This window comes from Kogia breviceps, chromosome 7 (assembly GCF_026419965.1).
Source record: "Kogia breviceps isolate mKogBre1 chromosome 7, mKogBre1 haplotype 1, whole genome shotgun sequence".
NCBI lineage: Eukaryota > Metazoa > Chordata > Mammalia > Artiodactyla > Physeteridae > Kogia > Kogia breviceps.
The window spans coordinates 12,799,302-12,819,143 of record NC_081316.1 but is presented as its reverse complement, the minus strand read 5'-3'; the positions used below and the strand labels follow the sequence as shown (position 1 = coordinate 12,819,143).

The window sequence follows — 19,842 nt, the reverse complement described above, 5'->3', positions numbered from 1 at the left end:
TTAGATCCAGAAATTGTGTATAAAAAAATGAGAGCATCTCTAGATGTTTTTTCTTCCACTCTTTCCTCTGCTACGCAAATAGAATGGGGGCCGATCACCTTAATCCACTCAGGGACTACATGGTCTGCGGCTACACTGTGAGTTTGCTAAGCCTCAGTCTACCTGTTTCACCTTGTTCCGAGTAAGGAGACCCCTGAGCTTGTAACTGAAAGCCCTGTGTGTTCACCAGTCCCCTCCTCCTGGTGGGTCCTGAATTCTAATCATCAGCACAATAAGTGTGCCAAAAATTCGATTCTGCTTTTCAGAGGTTTGAGGCTTAGCTTTCCATAACCTCTGGCCCTACACAGCTTCAGAATTTGGTCAGTATCTTGAATAGAAAATGTGTTGTTTTTAAGGCTCATCCAGTCCCCAGCTTTCTTCCTTCCTGCAGTGTCATGAGAGCATTAAGCTCAGCTGGCTTCTCTGGTCCCCGGCTGCAACCATCTTGCCTGGGCAATGCGTGGATTCTCAGCCTCTTGCTCAAACTCAGAGTCAGCAAATGCTCCCGGGGGAAAATGTGCTGCAAACTGCCATCTCACGTCTCTATGATTCGCTCTACTTCAAAATTTTAGGCCCTTTAATCCTCTTTCCTTCAGCTATTCTCTCAGGCCTTTTATAAAGACAATTTTTATATTTTATCTGGTTTTTCTAGTTCTTGAGTAGAGCATTGGGCAGCAAGAAGCAACTCCATGCTACTAAGAGTCTCTAAGCACTTTTAAAGTGTTTCTTTTCTTTCTCTGATCTTCGAAAACGGACTGTCCCCAAGCAGTCAATTTATATCACAACTCGAAAATATATTCCTACTGCTAAGTGGAAAAAAAAAAAAGCAAACTATGTTATACCTTATTCCCCATAATCACAACTGTGTATAAAATATGAATACATACTGTCAAAGATTTGAAATAAATAACTGGGGTTGGATATGGCAATTTTTTTCTTTTGTAAAAATGTTTCTGAAATGTTCTATTGCCTATAAGAGGTATGTAAGTAAATGTAGATTGTCCAGGAGGGGAGGGAGAAGGAACTTGGTGGTTGAGATATAGCCGTGGGAAGAATAACTGCATAAAACTTTTTATAACTTGAATTTTGTATCACATGAATGTATTAAGGAAAAGAAAGAAAGGAAGAGAGGGAGGGAGGGAGGGAGGAGGGAGGGAGGAGGGAGGAAGGAAGGAACACCACCCCTGCCCCGAGACTCTTAGGGCCACAAAGTGCCATTTATATACTGTGAGTGAGGAAACAGGCATCTGGTTGTACTCACTCGCTGCAGACGACAGAGAACGCCTAGCCCGGATTCCTTCTGGGACATAGAAAATTGCCTATCTTTCAGGGATTATGATGAACAAAGGGGATTATAATATTCCTATTAAGAGCTTTTATGAAAATATTTTAAAAATTGGGCTATCGTCATTTTTTTGTACAGATGAAGGTATAGTGAGTATAGACAGTAGCTTTGTTAAGACTTTTTAGATCGCTTCTTCCAATTATAGGATATGGGATCTTGGGTATTTTGTTTGACCGCCGTACCTTTTAAAAAAAATATCTGATAAATCTGGACAGCATGGCTGATTAACTAGTCTCTCTTTCCCCAGAACTTCATTCTAGCCTTCTAAACCAGGGGTCAGCATACCATGGCCTGGGGGCAAATCTAGCCTGTTTTGTATGGTCCTCAAGTTAAGATTAAATTTACATTTTCACATGGTTGGAAAAAAAACCAAAAGAAAAATATTTTGTGACGCAGGTCATTCATTTATCATCTCTGGCTGCTTTCACGCTACAAGATGTCAGAGTTGAGTAATTGCAACAGAGGCCACAGAGCCCTCAGAATCGAAAATATTTACTACTTGGCCTTTTACAGAAAGTTTGCCAACTCCTGGGCTACAGTATCTCCAAATAATGAGTTTCAAAGAGCAACTTTGGCCGGGGGTGGGGGTTGCGGGTAGACTGACTGAATTAATGGCCCTCTCTGTATCCATGTCCTGTTTTTTTTTTGTATCCATGTCTTTTGCCAGGAAACTTTGTAGCACTTCCCCAGACACTGGGCTCAGTCACATGACTTGCTTTGACCTATGGGAGTCTGGAGACTCAATACAAGTAGAGGCTTGAAATTGCACCCTAGGGCTTGTTCTCCTGCTCCCCTGCCACTGTCTGTAAACAGACCCAGGCGAGTCTGCTGGAGGGTAAGTCATGTGAAGCAGAGTCATTCCAGCTGAGGCCAGCCGAAGTTAGCCAAGAATCAAGGATCTCAAGATCATCACACCTGCCTGGCTGACCCACAGCTGACCACAGACACAAGCCCAGCAAAAATTACCCAAACCCAGACAGATCAGCTGAACCCCAAGACTCAAGAGCCACGGAACTGTTTATTGTTATATGCCACTGAAGTTGGGTGCTGGCTCTGTTAGACAACATTATTCCGGCAGGAGAAAACTGATACTATGGGCACACAAACTTTCAAATTTCTTCTGCCAAAAGAGTCTAGGGAACATGTTCACTCTTCTGGGGGCAATTTAGGGCTCTGACAGGCGGAGAGACTGAATAAAACACAGAAGTCTGGAACTCCAGGGATGGGGGTGGGGCATCAAATTCCATCCTGAATTTCGTCTTGTACTCACAGTGGGATTCAGTACATATGCGTATTGGCTCTGTGGCTCAATCTGCCACCGGACCGAGTAGATGCTAAGGCTAGGACTTGGCATGCCTCTTAACCACGAAGAGATCTAGCGAGCCAGAGACTCCATCATTTATGGGAAAGAATTTACTTCCTATTTATAAAATGTAGAAAAAGTACCTGGGTATAAAATCTAAATGTCTGAGGTGTGATCAGTCAGGAGCCCAGAAAAGTCACTCTTTGCATCCTTCAGTCATTGGTGTGTAGTGCAAACGGAACAGGGGCTGGGAGTTCCTCCTGTACCGGGCTCAGATAAAGCCACAGAGCCCTCTGTGGGGGAGAGGGGTAGAGAACAGGAAAGGACAGGGGGCAGAACTGCGTCAGGAGGCCGGGAAGGGATGACGTACGGCAGTCTGTACTAGGGAACACTTTAATTTGCTAGAGGGAGGATCTTCCTTCTCAACTGCTGAACACGACTGGCCTGGGCCTGTCCTAGAAATGTCAAGCTGCTTCCTAGTGCACAGGGCTGACCATCCCCTCTGCAGAGCCCCAAATGTGGCTTCTGTCAGGAAGGAAAGGCATCCATCAGCGTGACAAGAAGTGGTCACCTTCGGACTTGTGTGAACTCCTTACGCAGCCATAAGGAGTCCTGGTAGAAGCGAGGATCACCCAGTCTCACAGCTGTCTGTTTGTAGAAGTAACAGTATAACACTGCCGCTGTGGATAATAAACAGGAAAGCCTCAGGGATGCTCTTGAGTATTTGTTTCAGGGTAAGAACATAACCGGACGAGGCTGAGGGGCCCTGCTTCATGATTTCCCAGTGACTCCCAGAAAGGGCAGAGGGCAGTGGTCTCTCCTGTTCTCGGTGTGGCTGTCCCACTCATCCCACGCTGGATTTGATGGGTTGGGAAGCCAGGATCAAGGCCCTGGCTGCCAGAGCCACAGGTGGGACCAAAGTGAGGCCTGAGGATGCTCCGGTCCTTACCTAGTCTCTGGAATACAAACAACGTTTGAAGTCCATCTGTCCAGACAAAGCGGTTGGAGTTTTTCCAGCGTAAGTTCTGAAGGAGACATGAGTACACAGAGAAATGTGAATGGCTAGATGAGGCCCTCACATCTCCAACTTGGTTAGCTGCAGAGATGCCACTTGGTTTAATATCAGGCTAATGTCAGCCCCGTTCTTTCTTTCCCCAAGCCCGAGGAGTGCTTTTCAAAGAAACCTCAAGTTCCCTTCTTTTGCTACAGAGGGAAAATTCTTGTAACTCTGAGGGAGGCAGTTTGAACTAAGCCATTTCTTCCCTTCCATCCCGTAGCCTTTGCCGAGGAGAAACGATACGCATTATCTCAAGAGTTCAGCATGGTCAACTGTCTCGCCTTGGAAATCTCAGGCTCAGTTCCTGTCAGATAAAGGCTTGGTACACTCAGGGTTTAATCAGATTAACAGCTTCCCAGGACAAAGCCAGGACTCTTTTGGCTCCAGGAACCAGAGCAGAGACAATCCTCTCCGGAAAGCACCTTGAGATTTCGGCACTGCTCTGCTTCTTCCCTGCGAGCTCTGGTTCTCTCTGTGGAATCACAAGGGCAAGCTAACGGGACGTTTGGTCTGCGAAGGTACATTTAGTAAAGAAATGACTAGAGAACCCTGAGGTTTTCATATGTTCCATAAAATGAGTGCATGAGAAGCACATGAGATACCCAAAGGGATGGAAGAATTTGTGAAGCAGAAGGAACCTGAGGGAATTCCCTGGCGGTCCAGTGGTTAGGACTCCGTGTTTCTGCTGCAGGGGGCAGGGGTTCAACCCCTGGTCAGGGAACTAAGATCCCACAAGCCATGCTGCGTGGCCAAAACAACAACGACAACAAAACCCCAAATCCGAAACCATGAAAAAACTGGATGTGCTCTGAGGCCTACGTCAGAACCAAAGGGAAGCATGTTGGGGGGGCGGTTCTCCTAGGGTAAGAGATGGGGGTGCATCAGAGAGCATGCGTACTAAAGGGCCAGAGGTACTCCTGCCTGGCTATTTCCCACGGGACACTGATGCCTAAGAATATGCTGTACCAACACTCAGCTGCCCAAACAGCGAACGATGAAACAGATTCAACTTCCTGTTTTAGCCTTGGCAGGCCTTTTGGGGCAAAAGTGAACTGAATGTTCCAGAAGTGTCCTTGGACTCTTGGATAAAGCTGTTCTTCAACATATAAGGTTAGATAAAAGTGCCTTATGAAATTCTCATGTGTCTAGCTTCAGGCTGGACCACATTCATTTCACCTGTTTCTCACCAAGGACTCTGTGAGACAGAAACATCCAGAGACTCTGGGTTCCCACAGAAAAGCATTCCTAGCCCTTTAAGGATTCAGAGCCTCACTCTTACCATGACCCAGACATGAAGGGAGATGCTGAGGGCGAAGTACACAGCTGTCAGGATGATGGTCCCTTTGAACTTATGGAAGAGGAGGTTGACCAGGCCGGCCTGGAAGACGAAGGTGTTGAAGAACATGAGGAAAATGATGATGATGTTGAAGAGGACTGCAATGTCCTGGATGCTGCAGACACAGGAAACAAAAGGACAGCCACATGGAGGCCCGGGGAGGACCCAAGAGCCAGCCCTGAGTCCTAAGGGACACCATGGAGTCTGTCCTTCCTTGTTACATATAGTCCTCTGAAACCCCCCCAGAGGCAGTTTGGGTTTTGGGCCCCAAATGACACGAAGCTAAAACTACCAGCTGGCCCCGTCAGCTGAGTGGTAGTCTACGGACAAGGCTTTCCTACTGACACTCCCAACTCCACAAAGCTCCCAGGCACCTGTGGGAAGCAGCTAGTTTCCTCCCAGTAGCCAGAAAATGCCAGCCCCGTCTGTCACATAATCTGGTCCTGGCAGACGTTTTCCTCTAGCAAGACAGCAACGCACTTGCCCTCATCTGTGCGCGCCTGGCTGCCTTGGTGCCATTCATGCCTCAGTGCAAATGTCCCCTCTTCAAAACGACTTTTCTTTCACCCCACTACCTAAAGTAGCCTTTCCCTCCCCACCCCAGGTACTTTATATCCATTGGATGATATTTATTACTATTTGAAATTTTCTTTTTTACTTTTTAAAATGTATTTGTCGTCTCTCTGCACTAGAGTGGAAACCCAATCAAAGGAAGAACTTATCAGGTTCACCACTGCACCTAGGACACTGGCAGGCTGCTGGATACTTGCTGAGTGAAGGAAGACGGTGTCTAAGACTGTGGTTTTCTGTTTCGAACTTGCCTCATGGAGACTAAAAATCACTGTGACGGGAAAGTGCCAATAGCTTCCATCCTATGGGGTGCATGTATGTCATTAATATGATTATCCTTACCTGGGGCCACGGCAGTGAAAGTGCCGGGTACAGCAGTGAGGACCCCAAGTCCTAACCAGTGGACCGCCAGGGAAGTCCCTGATTACCCTTTTTACCTGACATTTTGTAACTCTCTTTCTTGGCACTGTAAGACAATATTTCTACTCGAAGATGGAGAAAATGACAGTGTCAGCAATCTGGCCCTCATTTTCAATGTGCACTACTCCCTGTGTCCCAAACCCTTGTGAGAAGTATATCAAAACAGGCCCATGTCTATGGACCACGACATGTCTATGGATCATGGAGTACCCAGGACAACGTGCAATTTTATTCTCCCTGATATTTCTCTATGAATAACTTTAAAATGCTAAATTATGATTGTCGGGGACTTCAGGCTGCTTGGGTTGAGCTGTCCCACCCAGTGAACTTACATGAAGAGCACCAGCTGTATGACAGAAGCCATTCGGAGTAGCTCTGAGAAGGAATTAACAAAGAGGTCGTAGGACAGCAGCAGGAACTGCAGGGAGAGCACCAGGCTATAGTTACTGGTCTGGAGCATCTTCCTTCTGCTGTCTTGGGCCCCCAAGGGCACATTCCACAGTTCCCAGAAAGCAGTCCTAGTACTCTCCCAGGCACTGAGGGAGAAGCTATAGTTCCTCAGAATCAGAGCTGTTTCCCTCGCTCTCAGACAAGGGCCTGTTGATGCAAAAAATAAAGGAGGTTAGAAGTTCACTAATACATATTTACCGAGGACTTATTATGTGCCAGGCACCATTCTAGGTGCTTGGGATACATCAATGAACAAAACCAACAACAACAAAAAACCCCAACTAGACCCTCACCCTCAAACCTTTTTCCACGACTGGAACCCTCTAAATGTAGAGCTCTTTCTAAACACTTCTGAGTCCAAAGGAATCTCGGGATACTACACACAGTGACTGTCTGGTCCTGTAACAATACTAATTCTATTACTAACTGCAGCAGCAAAACCTCTGTATATCACTTACACTATTGCTTACGATTCTAAGCACTAACATTACTTAAATCTCTCAATAACCCTTGAGGTAGAAGACACACTATTACTCTCCCCATTTTACAGAGGGGACAATTGAGGCCCAGGGAGGTAAAATAATTTGTCCAAGTTCACATTGCTAATAAGTGGCAGAGCTAGCATTCACATCTAGGCAGTCTTGGTCCAGAGTCTGTGCTCTTAACTACTGCACAAAGCTGCCTCGTACATAACTGACAGGTTTATATGTAACTAGGTGGGAAAAACAAACGCTGGCATAGGAGAAGTGGCAAGTGGTGTAGGCAGAACAAGCTGAGAGGAAATAGCGCTCTCCTAACGTTTACGATTATGGTAGCAACACAGTGGCACCAGGTAAGGGGAGCTGGGCTTTTATTTTCATTTATTGCAAGACCCAGAAGCTGCTTTGGGGGTGTCCTGTGACCCCCTCCAGCTGGATCAAATCTATAAACAAATTTCAAAATGCTTCCAAGTGTTACAGAATGATTAAATTAACATCAGTAAAATTAAATCGGTAAAACAAACTCTTCATATTCATTCCCTTATTTAATCCTACACCCATCTTGAGAAGTAGCGGTTCTTACGCTTATTACCCCACTTTACACAGAGCCTCTGAGAAGCTGCGGAACCTCGTCCACCTCACCTGATGGCGAAGTCCCACTTTAGTGGATGTACGAAGGTGCTTTTCTCTGAACCGAGTTTCCTTATTCATCAAATAATATCGATAGCTACCACCTACATACCGGCACCATGATAAATTTGTCAAACAAGGCAATTTCCTTTAATCCTCCTAACTACTCTGCAAGGTGGGCAAGAATTATCTTCATTCTACAGGTAAGGACACAGGGTCAGAGTTCAAGTCGTTCCTCCATGTTGCAGGTGAGCAGAGCCAGGATTCACAACTAGGTGTGAAAACAAAGCCCGTGCTCTTAACTACTACTTCACAGGCCACCACAGAAGCCTGCTGTGAGGATCCGTTATATAGAGCCGCCCACCGCCATCTCTACGGGGAGGCTGACCAGCACCTCGGGCTAGGGCAGCGGTGATTCCCAAGGTAATGAAGCGGTCTTCGCAGTTTGTCCACCGCTATCTGCCGCGTTCTCTGTCCCCAGAGTAATTTTCCTCACCCTTCCTAATCCACTTTAAAATAGGGCTGCCTCAGCAAAAAACCAAAACCAAAGCAATTAACAAAATTCCGACTTCTGGCCACTCTACCCACTCCTCCTCAGCGATCTCACCTAGAAGGCCCAACGTCGGTTGTCACGGGGACACCGTCCTGGCTTCCGGAAACCGTTTTTAAATTCCGGAAGTAGATGGCTGACGCGGGCTCCGTCTGGGCCGTGCTACCCGCTTGTCTTCGGCTTTTTCTCCCCGCTCTATGGCCCGCCCGGTCGCCATGTTTGGGCCCCCGCATTCCTGGGCCCGCCCCTCTCTCAGCGTCGCTGCGCCCTGTTCCAGGGCTCCCAGCTGCGGACCAAGGCCTCCCGCCCACCCTGCGTGCAGCGCCAGCCTCTGGCCAGAGGCTTCGCGTCGGCCCGAACATTTCCGCTTCCACGGAATCGAGGGGGTGGGGGTGAGGGACAAGAGCGATCCGTGACGGCGTTCCTGTTCCCCGGAAGCCCGGGCTTGGGGGAAAAAGGCCCGCGGAAGAACTGGAGTTAGTGTCAGCACCTTGTCCGCCGCGACCCCCGCGGCTCTGGACTTCATTTCCCAGGCGGCCGCGCGCGGAAGCGCGCGCGACCGGAAGTGCTACAAGCCTATTAGGTGACGGAGCGGCCTTTCTAGTTGGCTGTAGAGCGGCTGTGACTGGTGATAGCAGGCGTTTCAGAGAGTCTCTCACTCCATCTCCCAGGAGCTTCGGGAGCGGCGGGTCCGGAGCCGGGTGGCAAGAGGCGGGTCTCGGAGACCCCAGTACCCCTGCGTTCCACTGTGGTTCGGGGGTGAGAAAGAGCCCGTGATGGGAGTTCAGGGACCTGGGTTCGAGTGCTGGCTCTGCTACTGCCTCGCTTCGCGCTGTCGCGACCCCTCGCTCGGCCTCAGTTTTCTCTTTTAGGAAATGGACACCGTTCTCTGTGTCTTTCCTTCCACAGGTGGTGGAAGGAAGCTCTTTGGAAAGCACAGAAGCTCTTCGGAAGTCTCAGTCCAGCAGGTGGAGCCCCTCGCCTTAATTTGCACCCAAGGTTAGCTGGGACCAAGGGTTCTTGGTCCCGGCGGAGGAGTCAGGGATCTGTCCCCGGGTTCCTGGAACCCTTCTCTGGACACCTGAGGCCGACCAGAGCGCAGTATGAAGGACGGGGCTGTAATCACTCTGGTGCTAAGGAGGGCCTTGCTTATCTACCTCCTGAGTGGAATTTAGGGCCCCTCACTCCTGAGTCTCTGACTTTACGGAAGCTACGTTTGGAAGTGAGGAGTCCTTGGAGCACAGGGGGAGTGAACCTGGAGCCTTGTACCAACTCGGCCACTCACCGTGGCCCAGTCACTTTCCTTCTTTGGGCCCGAATATTTTTGATCCGTAAGATAAGAGTTCAGGACTTGAGCCCTAAATCTGGTTCTCAGGATTCCTAAAGCCCGCACCATTCATCTGAGAAGTGGGAGCAACAAACAGACTTCCTGTTCCTTCATCTATTTGCACTTCTAACTAATTGTGAAAGGGTTTGGAATAGAGCCTGGTCCTAAGGCTAGGGCCAAGGAGGATATACCCATTTCCTACCCCAGGGCCTGATCTGTTTTAGTGCAACCTGGGAGAATCCTTTTTGCTAAGCGATTGAGAAGTCTCTTAGGTTGGAGAGTAGACTCCTTAGATCAGGGTCAACAAACATGACCCACAGGCCAAATCTGGCTGGCCTAAATGTTTTTTTGTTTGTTTGTTTTTTGTTTTTTATGGTACCTGGGCCTCTCACTGTTGTGGACTCTCCCGTTGCAGAGCACAGGCTCCGGACGCGCAGGCTCAGTGGCCATGGCTCACGGGCCCAGCCGCTCCGCAGCATGTGGGATCTTCCCAGACCGGGGCACGAACCCGTATCCCCTGCATCGGCAGGCGGACTCTCAACCACTGGGCCACCAGGGAAGCCCGGCCTAAATGGTTTTTACATTTTTCAATGATTGAAAAAAAAAAAAAAAGAAATTGATATTTTGTGACGTGTGGAAATGATATAAAAACTGAAATTTCATTGTCCATAAATAAAGTGTTTTTGAACATAGCTCATGTTCGTTTGTGAAGGTATTATTTATGATTGCTCTTGCAATACATCAGCAGAGTTGATGACATAGTTGTGACAAACCGTATGGCCTGCGAAGTCTGAAATATTTACCATTCTGGCCCGACTTTTGTCTTAGAATGCGTCTCTACAAGTGAGGGCAGAATAGGACTGGTGGGCACATCCTGAAATCTTAGCACATCCTGTTCTCTTGGAATAAATGAGGATATTCTTAGCATTTGGGTTGCAATTGTCATTGCATTCTTCCTTTTTCTCTCCTTTTGCTCTCTTGTTTCGAGCAGAGGGAGGGCAGAGGGAGGGCTTGTTCGGCTGTGTACTGTTGGTAAAACATTCCAGCCATCTGTCAGGGAAGTGTCCCCATTGTCTTTTCCAAGTCTGTCCCAGAGCAGTAATCCAGGACCTCTTCTAGGGGGGTAGATGTGGTCCCTTTTGGGTTATATTTTCTTTTTTCCTCTTACAAAGGGGGAAAAAAAAAGTAGATATTATTCAGTGGATGGAGCCTGCTGACCGAGAGCTCCTCTGTGCTGACACTTCACTGGGAGGATGATTGAACTTCTGGTGACCTGAAACTTCCACTGCCCTTACAGGAACTAAGGGGATAACTCTCGAGGCTGGGTAGCAAATCTCTGAGCTCAGTAGCTAAGGCAGAAAGCTTCCAGAAATCAGGTGGCATGGTTTTCTCCCTCCAACCTCCTGGAAGCTTATTTTTTCCCCCAGACCTCAGATCTTGCTTTCTCAGAGATTACTGCCACCTTGGATCTCTTTGTGAGAGCTTAGCATCTGTTTGTGGTTAGGTGGACACCTGGTATGGAGAGAGCTGGCACGACATGGAATCGGGGCCATGAGCTTGAGGTTTTTGTTAGTCATTAGGATGAAATGCTGTTAACAATACTAAGCAAATTATAATACTGTACTTTCACAATGTCCTTACATACATTTTCTCGACCCTCTGACAACCTGAGGTCAAATTAAAAACATGGGCTTTGAAACCCATTAGACAAGGGTTTGAAACTCCCTGCCCATTTCCTGGGTCCTATTTAATCTCTCTGAACCTTAGTTTCCTCATCTATAAAATGGGGATAACCGCACGGGCTTGTCAAGATGAGTAGATGGGATCATGTGTGTAAGGTTCTGGTGTGGTGTCTGCTCATAGCTGCCTTTCAGTAAGTTATATCCTATTGCCATGGCTTTCTTTCAGATGAGAAGACTGAGTCCTACAAATGTTAAGTGATTTGCTCAAGGAGCCTCAGAGCATAAGAATTGGAGTCCAGGCCACCACTCTGTCAGCCTGCCACTAGGTATAAAGGTGAGGGTCAAGTGTTTTATCTCTTTGGGAGTTCTTGGTGATTTTAGGGGCGTCTTCTCTGTTAGCTGGTTCAGATTGAGGGACCTCAACTGCAGGAAGCCACTGTGTCACCTTCTTGGCCTGAGTCCACGGAGCAGTGTGCCTGCCTTTAGAGCTGTGCCCGTGCTGAAAGCAGGGGCATCCTGTGGCCTTGCAGACTGCCTGCCAACTCACGCCCACTTGCCTGGCTTTTAAGAGCAGCTGCTTAGGGGGCTAGGCATTCACCATGCCTGAAACCAGGGTTGGTTTCTGAGTGTATCAGGTACACGTGGAAACCTCAAGATAAACTCTTGCTTTCTAGATCATGAGTTCTTGCTTCCTGTTTTCTCCTCTGGACTTTCCCCAGAGAAGAGAAAGCAGAAGTTTCAGGTCTGGAGACAGCTGGGGGCTTCTGCTCAATTAGAGGTGTGACGAACGGGGCCTCTCAAGACCCCACCTTACTTCCCAATGGGAGGATTAGCCCATAGAGGTCACAGTCGGGGGAAGAACTTTGCTGCAGAAGTGGCCTCCTATAGCACTTTCTCCCAAGTGGCCTAATAGTAGCGCGAAGATGGTGATTTTTGCCTCCTTACGTTAGAACTGAAGGCCTGGGCACTTGTGTGATCTAGCCTGGATTTTGACTTCTGTCCTTTCTTTTCATGGGAATGGGGAGTGGGGTTATAATTCTTTACCTTCTGGTCCTGTGAGGGGAGACGCATCCTCGGGCTCTGGAGCTAGAGCCTTGGCATCCAGCCACAGCAGGGGAGGCCTCTCTCCAGGGCCAGCCCTAGGCCCAAGCTGGCTGCACTGTATGCTGCCAGGTGCTGGGGCGGGGCCTCACTCATTGTTCATAACCAGAGATTGGGTTCACCCAGCCATCAAGGCTTCATGGGACAGTGCCCAGGCTGATGGCAGGGGAACCGCCCTTCCGGCCAAGAGCAAGGTCAATGTTACCTCCTTTAGCCTGCGTGTGGGGTGCACCCGAGCCAACAGAGATGTGTGATTTCCACTTCCTGTAGGAGTGCTTGATCAGAATGGCGGTGGGATGGTTTTATCTGTCCGTCATGGCGCTGTGCTCCCTGGGCTCGATGTGCATTCTCTCCACCATCTATTGGATGTGCTACTGGCAAGGTGGCTTTGCCTGGGATGGCACCATGCTCATGTTCAACTGGCACCCGGTGCTCATGGTTACGGGCATGGTGGTGTTCTACAGTGCTGGTGAGTACAGGTCAGCAGAGGAGACATGGTGTGGCCCAGACTCGTACGGGGCAGCGCCGTCCCTCTCCATCCTGACCTTTGTTACTGTCGGGTTCAGGGCTATGGGGGTGGGGTGGGGTGGGATGATTTTGGGCCCAGGTGTCATTTGGAGGAAGGAGTCGTGCGAACGGGAGCATCTGAGAAGGGTAGCTGCATGGATACTCTTGGACGGGGGTTGGCGAGCTTTTTCTGTTAAAGGCCAGACAGTAAATATTTCAGGCTTTGCAAGCCCTATGATCTGTGTTGCAACTACTCAGCTCTGCTACTGTTTTGTGAGAGCAGCCAGAGACAACACGGAAACGTGTAGCTGTGTTCTGATAAAACATTATTTATAGTGGTGGGGGGAGGAGAGAAATAGGTGAGGGAGAGCAAGAGGTATGGACTTCCAGTTGCAAAACAAATGAGGCACAGGTACAGTGTAAGGAATGTGGCCAATAATTATGTAATATCTCTGTGTGGTGATGATCATAACTAGACCTATCACGGTGATCATTTTGAAATGTACAGAAATATTCAATGACTATGTTATGTAACAGGAAGTAACATAGTGCTTGTAGGTCAATTATACTTCAAACACAAAGAAACTCATAGTAAAAGACATCGGATTTATGGTTACCAGGGGTGGGGGAAGGGGAATTGGATGAAGGCAGTCAAAAAGTACAAACCTCCAGTTTTAAGATAAATAAGTACTAGGGATGTAATGCACAACATGATAAATGTAATTAACCCTGCTGTGTGTTATATATGAAAGCTGTTAAGAGAGTAAATCCAAAGAGTTGTCATCACAGAAGAAAGTTTACTTCTATTTTTTAAGTTTTGTATCTATATAAGAAGATGGATGTTCACTAAACTTATTGTGGTAATCATTCCATGATGTATGTAAGGCAGACCATTATGCTCTACACAAACTTATGCAGTGCTGTATGTCAGTTATATCTCAATAAAACTGGGAAAAAATAAGTAAAATTTTAAAAATTAATGTTATTTAAAGTATGATTTAATATCAAATATAATTTGATAATAGCATCCATAAGCATTAATTACCTAGGCATAAATCCAACAAGAGCCATATAAGGTTTCTACAGAGGAAAAATATAAAACTGTATTGAAATTAAAGAAGCCCTAAATAAATGGAGGGATATACTACCGTGTAAGTGGATTGGAAGGCTAAACATTGTAAAGATGTAAATTCTCCTGAAATCTTTTTTTTTTGTTTTTTTTTGCGGTACGCGGGCCTCTCACTGCTGTGGCCTCTCCCGTGGCGGAGAGCAGGCTCCGGACGCGCAGGCTCAGCGGCCATGGCTCACGGGCCCAGCCGCTCCGCGGCATGTGGGATCCTCCCGGATCGGGGCACGAACCCTTGTCCCCTGCATCGGCAGGCGGACTCCCAACCACTGTGCCACCAGGGAAGCCCCTGAAATCGTTTTGTAGGTTAATTTCAACCCCAAGGTCTAGTGCTTCTTTTTGTGAAAATTGACTATCAGACTGAATTATCTTGAAATGCAAAGGGCCAAGATTAGTCAAGGTGGTTTTGAAAAAGAGCAAAGTTGGAGGGCTTACTCTCCCATCTATTCAGGTTTACTATAAAGCTACTGTAATTAAGACAGCGTGGGACCTACTGTGTAGCACAGGGAACTCTGCTCAATACTCTGTAATGGCCTATATGGGAAAAGAATCTAAAAAAGGGTGGATATATATAAATGTATAACTGACTCACTTTGCTGTACACCTGGAACTAATACAACATTGTAAATCAACTGTATTCCAATTAAAAAAAAAGTGTGGTAGTGATAAGTGAATAGACAAGCGAGGAAAGGTGGCTCTGCAGAGCTGTGGGACAAGATGTTCTTTTCAATAAACGATGTTTAGTCATATGGAGTAAAAACACTTGATTCACAAAAATCGGCAGCGGGCTGGACCTGGCCCGTGAGCGGCAGCCTGCCAGCCCTTGCTCTAGGGAGCAGGAGGCTGAAGCCTCTCGTGGCTCAGTCAGGTCCTCACCTGAGGGATCTTCTTACTCCTGCCAGACCCATCTTTGCCCCATGCATTCAGAGGCAGGCCTTGGGGCCCAGGTGAGTCTCATTTTCTCCACTTGTAAAATGGGAATAATGATGGCATTGCTAATTGCAGCTTACCCCGTGCACTTTGGATACATCCTCCCAGTTTTGTCCTTACAGGAAGCTTGTGAGGCAGGCTCTATTATTGCCTCCATTTTACAGATGAGGAAACTGAGATTTATAAAGATGCCAGATAGCTGAGAGGAAGACCCTGGATTGGGACCTCGGTTATCTAACCTTAAAGCCCGTGTCCTTGACAGCTCACTTCAGTTGTGAGAATTCATTCAGTTTGATGAAATAATGAATGTGACATTGCTTTTCAACCTGTAAAACTGCATACAAGTGGCATTTATTATTACGACAGAATGGCAAGTCCATGAAACCTGTTCTACCCCCCCCCTTTCTTAAATTGAAGTATAGTTGATTTACAGTGTTGTGCTTTCTGGTGTACAGCAAAGTGATTCAGATATGCATATATATATGTGTGTGTGTGTGTATATATATATGTATATACACATATATATGTATATATTTTCAGATTTTTTTCCATTATAGCTAATTACAAGATATTGAATATAGTTCCCTGTGCTATGCAGTAGCGACCTTACTGTTTGCTTTATATATAGTAGTTTGTATCTGCTAATCCCAGACTCCCAGTTTGTCCCTCCTCCTGCTCCTCCCCTTGATCATGGTCCCTTCTCTCCTCACTTCATGGCTGATGGCTATACCAGAAATGATGCAAGGATGGAAGATGCTGAGGAGTTGATACTGATGTCCTAGCATTTCCATCTTCTCCTGTCGGGAGGCTGTCTGGGATCACGTCAGGGTAATTCCCCTAATGCACGGGTGAGCACAGGGGAAGAGGCCGAGCCCTGGGACTGCTCTCTCTCCTACAGCATCACTGGTCTACCGTCTGCCCCAGTCATGGGTAGGGCCCAAGCTGCCCTGGAAATTCGGCCACGCAGCCATGCACCTGCTGGCCTTCATCTTGACTGTACTGGGGCTGCATGCCGTCTTTGACTTTCACAACCATAGAAAGACCCCCAATCTCTACTCCCTGCACAGCTGGCTGGGCATCACCACCGTCTTCCTCTTCGCCTGTCAGGTGGGTACTCTCTGTTCTCCTTTGGATTCCCACAGCTGCCAGCTCTGGTTGGGGCTTCACTTGCATCAGCACCAAACATCCCTTCTGCTGACTGCCTGGAGACGGTCTTGCAGGGCACATCCTGTAGAGTCGGCAGTTTGAAGGGCCGTGGGAGATTGGTGGTTCCCGAATTCACCCTGTTCCTGCTCTTACCCTTCACACGGCCCACCGGTGCTGCTGGAGCGCTCTAAGCTAACTGCGTCACAGCACGCACCGCACTGACTCTAAATCGTCTTTTCTGCCCTCTTCTCTCCTCGCTTTCTGTGAACCAGAAGCAACTGTAGAAGTAGTATCCGTATTCTGATGAGGAGTTTTGTGAGCCAGGACAGGAAGGAAGCAGAGACAAACAAGGATGGCTGGGTTTGCGGGAGACTGGGGATAGCTAAGCATTTCATGTAGGTAACATTCCCACCTCTTTTGTGTAAGACAGACAGACCCCAGTGAGGAGGCTAGGTGTGGTGCTGGGGCAATGCCTGGTGGGAGGTCTGAGCTGGGAGAGAAGGGCAAAGGTTCACTGATGGGTAGGAGGCACTGGTGGGTGGGGTGACCTGGCGTGCCTTTGGTCACACACAGTACAATCAGGTACTTCCTGTGTCCACAGTGGTTCCTGGGCTTTGCGGTCTTCCTGCTGCCCTGGGCGTCCGTGCGGCTGCGCAGCCTCCTTAAACCCATCCATGTCTTCTTTGGAGCCGCCATTCTCTCTCTGGCCATTGCATCTGTCATTTCCGGCATTAATGAGAAGCTTTTCTTCAGTCTGTGAGTGGGACGGGGCCCCCAACTCTAAGGTGGAGGGGAAGGTAAATAGGGTCTTCAGAAGATGCACTCGATGATCATAGGACCCATCCAAAGGAGGGAAGCTTCTGGGATGGGGCTCGTGCCTGATCTGGAAGATTAATGGAATTGGTCTTTCTTTAGACTGAGATCGGTAAACTGGTCAGCAAATACTTACCCAGCATCAAAGTGATTTAGAACCTACTCTGTGGCAGAAACTATTCTAAACATCTTAAATGTAATCCTCTAACTGCCCTACAACATTTGTTGTCATGGCCACTTATACATTAGGGAACAGAGGCGCAGAGAGGTTTAGTAATGCACCTAAGGGCACACAGCCAGCAAGCGGCAGAGCTCAGTGTTAGGACTAGAGGCTGCGTGCCTAACCACTACTATTCTCCGCGCTTTGAAGTAGTGGGGGTGCAGTGAAAAGCAAACAAGATTTGAGGTCAGACCTGGGTATAGATCTTGGCTGTGCCATTTCCTAGTTACGTAACTCTGGACAAGTTCATTTCATGTCTGGGAGCTTTAGCTTCTTTACAGGAAAAAGCATTCTGCAGACACTGGTCATGGCAGAGACTCGGAAAGTATGTTAATGTTCCAGGTCACAGCAGGTCCTGGGAGGCTTTTCTCATCCTCTCTTAGTGGCACTGAGTCCCGCACTGGGCAAAAACAGGTAGAAAAGTTTCCTGAGCGCCCACATTGTTTTGTCATCCTCAGGAAAAATGGCACCAACGCGTACGCCAGCCTGCCCGGTGAGGCTGTGTTTGCCAACTGCTCTGGGATGCTGGTGGTGGTCTTCGGGCTGCTGGTGCTCTATATCCTACTGGCTTCGTCTTGGAAACGCCCAGAGCTGGGGATGCAGGCCGAAAGACAGGTATGGGGTTTTTGGTCTCCCATTCCAGGTTGGGGTAGGGCCGGGTCTAGGGAAGGGTCACCCAGTGAAGACTTGGGCTTTGCCGGGAAGACCAACCCAGTAACGTGGTGGGAGAGCAAGTTGCTTGAAGGTGGGGTTAGGCTGGCTGATGGGGAGCACCAGCATCAACCCAGCACCTCCCGGCCGTGGCAGCAAGTGCAGCTGCTTAGGCTCAGGCTCCTGGGGGCCTGTCCATTGGGAGAGGATGGGGGTCACTCCCCTCCCCCAACTGTTGTGGTTTCACGAGGGGAAGTGTAGCCCTGTCTTCTCCAAGGACGGGCTTGAGCATGGTGAGGGGTGTATGGTAATTTCTACTTCGTCAGCTTTAGGGCTCATCTAGTGGGCTGGGAGCTTGTCTAGTGGGCGCTTGGTGACAGTTTGAGTGCTTGGACACGTTCTGCCTGTTCTTGGCCATGCAGGCACCTGAGGGACATGGTGAGATGGGGTGTGTGTTGGCTGAGGGACTTGGAAGCTTCTCTGAAAGGTGTGGTGGCATGGGCTGGGACTCGCCCTGCAGGTTGGGGTCTGAGCACCTCAGGCCTGGCGTGAGTCCTGCAGGTCAGGGGCCATTTTGACGTTGTGCCGTTAACCTGTGTGCATCTATCTGCCTGTCTCTCCAGGCGCTGTTGCACGGCGGGGAGTGAAGCAGGAAGGGGCTGCCGGGAGCAGTTGGTGGTGCGGTCTGGACTCCTTCAGAAGCTCTGCTCTCTCTGGGGCTCTCGTCCAGCCTCCCCTCGTCTCTGTGGTGGACCTGCTCTCTCCACAGCTTGCTGCCCACATGCTCCCCTTGGTGGCTTTGGCTTCTCCATCTCTTCTTGGCATTGACTTCTCAGGCCGTTCGTTTACCCCAGGCCCTCCTCGCCCTGGCTGCTCTCGCCGCCTCTGCTTGTATGAAGTCAAGCTCATTTCCCCCCACACCCCTGGGGATGTGGTAGAGAATCCCGAGAGCTCAGATGACCTGGGAATCAAGTGCAATCCATACCGTGAAAAGTGAGGGAGCCGATGCTTCCTCAGCTTTCCCTTGAAGTTTAGGCCGCTGCCCCGGGCCAGGCTTCATCTGCTCTGTTACCTCCATCCAGCCCATCTGGACACAAGGCTGGGCGGCAACACGGTGAGGCGATGGAAGGACAGGGGAGAATGGCAGAGCTGCTTCTGCAGAGGACAAGCTGAGGAGCTGGCTGCTCGTTGCTGTTGCTTCCCGTCGCTGCATTCTGTGTCTGCGTGCATTGTACGTGCCCTTCTAGCTGCTGCTACAACTGGGGCCTGGATCCCGGCCCTTCCCTATGACTGACGTGCTGTCAGACAGCCTTATGAGCCCTGGTAACCTGCTCTCTCAAGAACAGCCTGTCCCACGGAGGAGTAGCAGGGGTGCCTCAAGCCTCCTTTCCTTTCCCTCATCAGGTCCAGGCTTGCCTGCCTGTCCCCGGGCGGGTTCAACCTTGCTCTCTCGGCAGGGCACTTGCTCAGCTATTTTCACTCTCCAGCTTGCCATGAAACGTGCCCAAGTCGTGGTGCATTGTACCCAGCGGAGCCCTGGGAGCTAGGCCACCTCCAGCGGTGTTCCTCACTGAGCGTGCCTCACCTGCCCCCACGATGGCCACGTGCCTGGCACACCCGCTCTCGCGTGTGACGCCAGTGTGCCGCTGTTCTTCCGACGAGACTGTGGTGGCGTCTCACTCCTCTCCTAAGTGTTGGCACTGCCCTCTCCAAACAAGCCCTGCCAGGTCCCAGGCTCCACACTGCTGTGCTTAGGTGACAAGCAGCGTGACACCTGGGGTCCCGAGTGGGCCTTCCTCCCTGGCAGGGGCCATGAGGCTGACTGTCCACCCCACCCCACATGGCCAGATGCTGGCAGGAGGACCGTGACAGAACTTCTCAAGTGGCTGAAGCCCTCGAAAGCCACTGAGATGACTGCCAGGCACCTTGGTCATAGGACCAGTTTCCCCCTCTTTCCACACGGGTAGGCATTTCACTTACGAAGCTTGATTTTCATTAAATGTGTTTTTGAGAACCAAAGCCTTCTCTGCTGAAATGACACTGTGGTTAAGTGAGCTCGGGGCAACCCGCAAAAGCCTCGGGCCAGTTCTGACCCTCAGACCGGGAAACGGGCAGACCTGACGACACCAAAGAACCGCGTGACTGTCGTCTTAGAATCGC

At 49.2% G+C, this 19,842-nt stretch overlaps 2 protein-coding genes across 5 annotated transcripts; one reads left to right on the top strand and one right to left on the bottom strand.

Annotated features, from left to right (window-relative positions):
- Positions 1-2,383: 2,383 nt before the first annotated feature.
- Positions 2,384-8,600, bottom strand: TMEM138 (transmembrane protein 138). Of its 2 annotated transcripts, none has more exons than XM_067037365.1 (4): positions 6,403-6,626; positions 5,024-5,195; positions 3,637-3,712; positions 2,384-3,367 (listed from the first exon to the last, which is right to left on the bottom strand). In XM_067037365.1, the coding sequence occupies exons 1-4, from the start codon at positions 6,528-6,530 to the stop codon at positions 3,255-3,257; spliced, it is 489 nt and encodes a 162-aa protein (XP_066893466.1). In that variant the 5' UTR covers positions 6,531-6,626; the 3' UTR covers positions 2,384-3,254. The 2 variants fall into 2 exon arrangements, with proteins under 2 accessions (XP_066893466.1, XP_058926535.2); XM_059070552.2 differs by lacking the exon at positions 6,403-6,626 and adding an exon at positions 8,237-8,600 and having other exon boundaries at positions 3,067-3,367.
- Positions 8,409-19,702, top strand: CYB561A3 (cytochrome b561 family member A3). Of its 3 annotated transcripts, none has more exons than XM_067037363.1 (8): positions 8,455-8,938; positions 9,089-9,178; positions 11,415-11,522; positions 12,560-12,758; positions 15,751-15,959; positions 16,600-16,754; positions 17,490-17,646; positions 18,306-19,702. In XM_067037363.1, exons 4-8 carry the CDS (start codon positions 12,575-12,577, stop codon positions 18,327-18,329), a joined length of 729 nt encoding a protein of 242 aa, XP_066893464.1. In that variant the 5' UTR covers positions 8,455-8,938; positions 9,089-9,178; positions 11,415-11,522; positions 12,560-12,574; the 3' UTR covers positions 18,330-19,702. The 3 variants fall into 3 exon arrangements, with proteins under 3 accessions (XP_058926527.1, XP_066893464.1, XP_066893465.1); XM_067037364.1 differs by having other exon boundaries at positions 8,776-8,938; positions 9,089-9,147; XM_059070544.2 differs by lacking the exon at positions 9,089-9,178 and having other exon boundaries at positions 8,409-8,938.
- Positions 19,703-19,842: the final 140 nt, after the last annotated feature.